The sequence below is a fragment of the Stenella coeruleoalba genome, assembly GCF_951394435.1.
Source record: "Stenella coeruleoalba genome assembly, chromosome: 2".
In the NCBI taxonomy this organism is placed as follows: domain Eukaryota; kingdom Metazoa; phylum Chordata; class Mammalia; order Artiodactyla; family Delphinidae; genus Stenella; species Stenella coeruleoalba.
Genome location: NC_137147.1, coordinates 117201865 through 117208447, shown reverse-complemented (window position 1 = coordinate 117208447; position 6583 = coordinate 117201865). Strand labels below are relative to the sequence as shown.

The 6583-nt window shown below is 37.5% G+C and overlaps 1 protein-coding gene across 2 annotated transcripts; it reads left to right on the top strand.

Moving 5' to 3' along the window:
• Positions 1–5378: 5378 nt before the first annotated feature.
• LOC307183042 (kidney mitochondrial carrier protein 1-like) lies at positions 5379–6300 on the top strand (the record flags this gene model as incomplete). 2 transcript variants are annotated; one of them, XM_079914947.1, is made up of 2 exons in its annotated part: positions 5379–5867; positions 6129–6300. In XM_079914947.1, the coding sequence occupies 2 exons, from the start codon at positions 5379–5381 to the stop codon at positions 6273–6275; spliced, it is 636 nt and encodes a 211-aa protein (XP_079771073.1). In that variant the 3' UTR covers positions 6276–6300. The 2 variants fall into 2 exon arrangements, with proteins under 2 accessions (XP_079771073.1, XP_079771072.1); XM_079914946.1 differs by having other exon boundaries at positions 5379–6300.
• Positions 6301–6583: the final 283 nt, after the last annotated feature.

The window sequence follows — 6583 nt, the reverse complement described above, 5'->3', positions numbered from 1 at the left end:
GATCAGTAACCCATTATAACTTTTTCCATTTAAAATAATGAGAAATATATTTCTGATTAGCATGTTTGTGCAGAACTTTAGATTTTAACTAAGAGATAACTGAAGTTTAGTGTGAGATGTCTGTATGTATTGTCAAATTGTGGGGAAAAAGAGTTTAAAAAGAAGTGTGTTCACCATTACCTTATGTTGTTTTTTGAAAAGCACACGTGGAATTGCACAGAGTACAAACATGAAAAGTGGTAACATGACTTATAGATAGGTGGCTGGATTCCAAGTGGTTTTTATTTTCTTCCTTTTGTTTATCTGTGTTTTCTACAGGATAAAGGTTATAATATGGAAAAGGAAAGGGATAAAGTTTATTTTGTGGGTTTTCAGAGGGCAGGACTGTTGTATGGAGATAGCAGGGAGTAGTTCAGCTCATGTGAGAAAGAATTTTTACCATTAGGGCTGTAGGATAACGGGATGGGAAGAAGTGAGTCCACTTTCAAAAGACATGGCCGAGTAGAGGGTGGATGTCCACATATTGGAGATATTTTTGATTCTTACCAAGGAGAAACCCAGTGGGGTTTTTAACTCCAGTTTCCATCTTTAAAAACTCAGGAACCCAGTTTTTAAAAAGATGTTAAAAGATATTTATCTTGGGCTTCCCTGGTGACGCAGTGGTTGAGAGTCAGCCTGCCGATGCAGGGGACACGGGTTCGTGCCCTGGTCCGGGAAGATCCCACATGCCGCGGAGCGGCTGGGCCCGTAAGCCGTGACCGCTGGTCCTGTGCTTCCAGAGCCTGTGCTCTGCAACGGAAGAGGCCACAACGGTGAGAGGCCCGCATACCAAAAAAAAAAAAAAAAAAAGATATTTATCTTTTAAAGATGCAGTAGTTGAAGCCTAGTGATGATGATGATGTGGGAAAGAAGGGGAGAGGTGGAGGAAGGGGAGGTGAGGAAGTGGGAAGATGCAGGAGGGAGAGGGGCTGGGGCTTCTTCTGCATCCTTGTTCCCCCGGTGTAAAACCCACTGAACCGCTAAGGTTTCAGAAAGCCCTTTTGGAAAGCACTGGTCCATTCACTTTGCAATACATTTGTTTTCATAAAATTGAGCATAAAATGTGTTCAGCTTTTCGTTATCACCTAATATTATGTTGTAAACGGTTGTCGTATCAGTAAATATTTTTTGAAGATATAGTACTTCCATGTAGTTTAATATGTACTTTTTGATTTCTGATAACATCTTTTTCTTATGTTCATTAAATATTTTTATTTTTTCTACCATTATCTGTTAATATAATCTGACCATTTTCTATTTAAAGATGAGTTGTTTTTTTTCTTTTATTTACTGTGGTCTTGTCAATTTTATTGCAAATACTTTTTCAGCTTAGTGATAGCTTTTAAATTTGGTTTTGATTTTCAGACAATTATCAAAAGCTAATTTATGAGCATTAAATCTATGAACAATTGTATTCATGATTTTTCCACTTCTTTCATGCCTTCAAATTTCTTCCACATGCCTGAAAAGTTACATATTTATTTCTCCTTCTTCCACTTTTTTTACTTCATTTTTTTACCTTTAACTTTTTTTATTGTTTTATTTGATTTTTTAACTCTTTTTCTATTCACAAAATTATTGCATTTTCAACTTACGAAATTTGAAAAATATAATCACTAAAACTCTATAATCTCACACATAGGGATAGCCACTGCCAACATTTTCCTTTATTTATTTGCAATTTCTATACTTTTATATATTTTTAATAAAATTGAGTTTATTTTATATGTGCATATTTATGTACATATAGTTTGTATCATCCTTTTTGTTTAACATTACATAGTAAGTATGTTGTTATGTTATTAAATAGTCTTCAAAATGTTTATGCATTGACTGTATAATATTTCATCCTAGGGACTACATGATATTCAACAAATTCCCAATTATTGAACTTTACTACAGATATGACTGAAATAAAAATACTTGTAGGTAAATCTTTGTCTCCTTATCCATCTGTCTACCTGTCTTATCTTTTCCCTGGAGAGATGTCAAGACATGGAATCTACAGGTCATAGAATTGAAATTTTTAGAGGTTTCCAATAAATATCACTCTTCAGAAGAGCTGAATTCTTTTAAATTCAGATCGGAAGTATGAAGGGACTTCCTCACCACACTCTCCCAAAATCAAGTGATTTTTAAAACTATCTTTGCCAATATAACAAAAAAAGAAAGTAACATTTCATTTTAATTTGCATTGCTTGATTACTAATGCAGCAGAATATTTTTGCATCTAAATTTTGACTCCATCTGGAATTTATTCTGGTGTTTGTAATAAGGAGCAGCTCTGACTTGATTTTCTCACAAAGAACCAATACTATTTGTTGAAAGATTCCACCCATTTCCCAGTGTATGATGTGCCCGTGTTTATACGCTAAGCTCTCATGTAGGTTTGAGCTTAAGGACTAGTCATTCAGTCTATCACTAATAGGTCTACTGGTTTGATTATTGTAGCTTTATGCATTTTGCATATCTAGTCATGATTCTTTTATTCCTATCTCCTTCATATTCCTATCTCCTTCATAGCCCGTGTACTTTAGAGTTATTTTATGAAATTCCTCCAAAAAATAGTACATTGGGAATTGTTACTGAGATTTCTGAAGCTTGTAAATTAACTTGAATCAAATTAACATCTTTACATCATTAAGTCATAGAGAATGATGCATCTCCCATCCTTTGAATCTTATTTAATATCTCTTAATAAAATTTGGGAGTTTGTCTCATAAAGGTTCCACACATTTCTTTGTAGCATTATTCCTAGGTATTATGTGATTTTTCTTGCTAGTTTAATATAAGCGCTTTCTCTATTATGGTTCCCAACTGTTGTTTGACTGCTTATATACGGCAAAGCTATTGATTTTAGTAAATTTTATGAGAATAGTCTTTTAAAATCATAAGTTAGTGTGTTGAGTTTTATCAATTATATTTCAGTTTTAATGGATACTATCAAGTTGTTTTGGCTTTAATGGCATGACCAATCAGAAAATTTTCCTCACACAAAAGTGTCTTTGAATTCTTTACGTAAACCCTAGTTTTTTATATAACCTTCATGATTTCAAATTTTGCATCCACATCATGGAGCATGTGCCTTTATCCTATTTGTGCTATCAATGAAGTTTTAAGATCAGGATTAAGCCAGCTTTGTAAAATTGGAATTTTTTTCCATGATTTTTTTTCAGCGTGGAAGTGACCTCTTTCTTAAAAGTTAAAAATAACAACAGAAATCTGTCTGGTTGTAGGATAAATTTTAGAATAAATTCTTTAACTATTTTTACATTTCTTTCATGTGCATTGATTTGTTTGAGGTTTTTATTCTTAGGTCAATTTTGAATTTTCCCAGCGAAACACTCACTTCATTGAAAGGTTCTATTTTTTCCGTAACATTTATTCTCTTATATTTTAAAATCTACTTCAAATCTATGATTATAGCTGCTTATTTTTTCTAAATTTGTTTTCTCTTTTTTTTGCTATTTAAAATATACGTTTAATCAAAATGCACAAACCAGTAAAAATAAAGGTGTATGTGATGCAAATGTAATTAAAGAGTTCTAATCTTATAGCATTACTGAGAGAGGAGAGAAAATTTGTTTAAATTTTAATAAATTTAGGAGTCATAATCTTTATTTTTATTGAAGTATAGTTGATTTACAATGTTGTGTTAGTTTCAGGTGTACAGCAAAGTGATTCAGTTATACATATACATACATATATATTCTTTTTCACATTCTTTCCCATTATAGTCTATTACAAGGGATTGAATATAGCTCCCTGTGCCACACAGTAGGTTCTTGTTTTCTCTTTGTTCTTAAGTTTTCTAGAAATTCAGCCAGAAAACCTCTTTTTATGTCTGTTAGTCAGTTACACGAGGAGGGGGTCTCTCCATTCTAAATCAGAATTTCTGATTCAATTAAAATTTCTTTTCTGCTCTTTGACTTGCATTCTTGTTGTTCTTTTACCTGTTTTCTTGAGATGACTTCATCATCCATTTATTTCTATTCTTTCTTTTTAAAAAATGAAATCATTTGCTATTATCACATCGCCTTTAAGGACAACTTTAGCCACATTTCATGTTTTTGATATAAGTATTCTCTTTTTATTAATTTCCAAACAAACTATTAAGAAAATGGGTTTGACTCCAGTTATAAAATAAAGAAGTCATGGGAATATAATATACAGCATAAGGAATATGGTCAATAATACTGTAGTAACTTTGTATGGAGACAGTTACTAGACTTATTGTCATGATCATTTCATAATGTATGCAAATGTCAAATCACTATGGAGTACACCTAAAACTAACATAATATTGCACATTAACTATATTTCAATTTTTAAAAAAAATGTGTTTGAGTTTTGGAGAGGTTTTTGGAATTTTATTGTGTTATTTCTTAAGTGATTGGATAGATATTTTCTAATTAATTTTAATTGGAAATTAAATTCATTTTTATTATTGGTTTTAATTTTTATAGCATCAGAGATGGAGAACATGGCCCGTACAATTTCCACAATAAATTGGGAACCTGTTGATGTTTTCTTTGTGCAATATATCTTTAATCTGACAAAGGCTGATAAAGATTGTTAAAAACATACACTACTTTACCATTAACCTCTTCTAGTGTAAACAACATTAGATTGAACATCTGATTGGAAGTAACACTGCCAGCCCTGATTCTGTTGCGCTGTTGGGTGCATGAAGCAGGGTGTGTGGGGGAAAAGCATCAACCTCTGAGTTCAGATTCTTCCTCGACCCCTGATTACTTGAGGTTCTCTAAACCTCAACCTCCCTTCCTCTGAAATGGGAACGAAAATAACAACACATACCCCTAAGGACTGCTGAGAAATAATGCATGACAAGTGCCTAGAATACTAACCGAGACATTGTCCACACTCAAAAAGAACATGGGGCTACCCTGGTGGCGCAGTGGTTGAGAGTCCGCCTGCCGATGCAGGGGACGCGGGTTCGTGCCCCGGTCCGGGAAGATCCCACATGCCAGGGAGCGGCTGGGCCCGTGAGCCATGGCCGCTGAGCCTGTGCGTCCGGAGCCTGTGCTCCGCAACGGGAGAGGCCACAGCAGTGAGGGGCCCGCGTACTGCACAAGAAAAAAGAAAGAAAGAAAGAAAGAAAAAGAACATGGCTTTCCTCCAGATCCCGTGCAGCCGCTGGAGCCGGCTGCTGCTGCGCCTGGGGAGTAGGAGGGTGCAGGGCCGCCGCCACCTGCTGTACCGCGCGGATTGCAGGATCTTAGTTCCTCGACCAGGGGACCAGGGATTGAACCCGGGTCCGGAAAAACCCTGTTGGAGGCTATGCGTCTGTGAACAAAGGAGAAGGGACAGCGGTGAGCATGTCTGCCCTGAACTGGAAGCCCTTCGTGTACGGAGGCCTGGCCTCCATCACAGCGGAGTGCGGTACTTTTCCAATTGATTTAACCAAGACACGGCTCCAGATTCAAGGCCAGAAGAATGATGCAAACGTTAAAGAAATCAGGTATCGAGGAATGTTGCATGCGTTAGTGAGGATAGGCAGAGAGGAAGGCCTGAAAGCACTGTGTTCAGGGATTGCTCCTGCGATGTCGCGCCAGGCTTCCTACGGCACCATCAAGATAGGCGTCTACCAGAGCTTGAAGCGGTTATTTGTCGAGCGCCCGGAAGATGAAACCCTTCTGATAAATATCGTCTGTGGAATTCTCTCTGGAGTGATATCCTCAACCATTGCTAATCCAACTGATGTTTTGAAAATTCGGATGCAAGCACAAAATAGCACCCTTCAAGGAGGAATGATAGGCAACTTCATTCACATTTACCAGCAAGAGGGAACGAGAGGACTTTGGAAGGGCGTGTCCCTTACTGCTCAGAGGGCCGCTATTGTTGTTGGTGTGGAGCTGCCCGCCTGCGACCTCACCAAGAAGCATCTCATTCTCTCGGGCTTGATGGGAGACACTGTGTATACCCATTTCCTCTCAGGCTTCACCTGTGGGCTGGCGGGGGCCCTGGCCTCAAACCCTGTCGATGTGGTGAGAACAAGTATGATGAATCAGAGTCCTTTGAGATGGCAGATCCCTGGCTACACAGGTTTCCTGGATTGTTTGTTACAGACATGGAAGAATGAAGGGTTTTTTGCTCTATATAAAGGGTTTTGGCCAAATTGGTTGAGACTTGGTCCTTGGAATATTATTTTCTTTGTGACATATGAGCAGTTGAAGGAATTGGACAAGTCAAGACTGCATGAGACATCCCGCTGAAACTGCTCACGTCTGAAATAGCGAAGCTTCCTGTCTTTCCCACTGCTTCTCACTGCTTGGCCCGCCACAGATTCTGAGGTGTGAGCAACAGGTGAAGCCTGGGTTAGCTCGGATTGCTGTGTCCTGGCATCGGACGCTCTGCACCAGATGTTTAATGGCATAGACTGTAACATCCAAACACTAGTCCTTGCCATTCAAGTGCCCTTCGACATCAAAGATAACATGAAATGCATGTTTCTTGCTAAAGAAAACTTGCATGAAGATCAGAAACTGTGGACTGATTCCCTCAGGGGAGAATAACTCCTGAT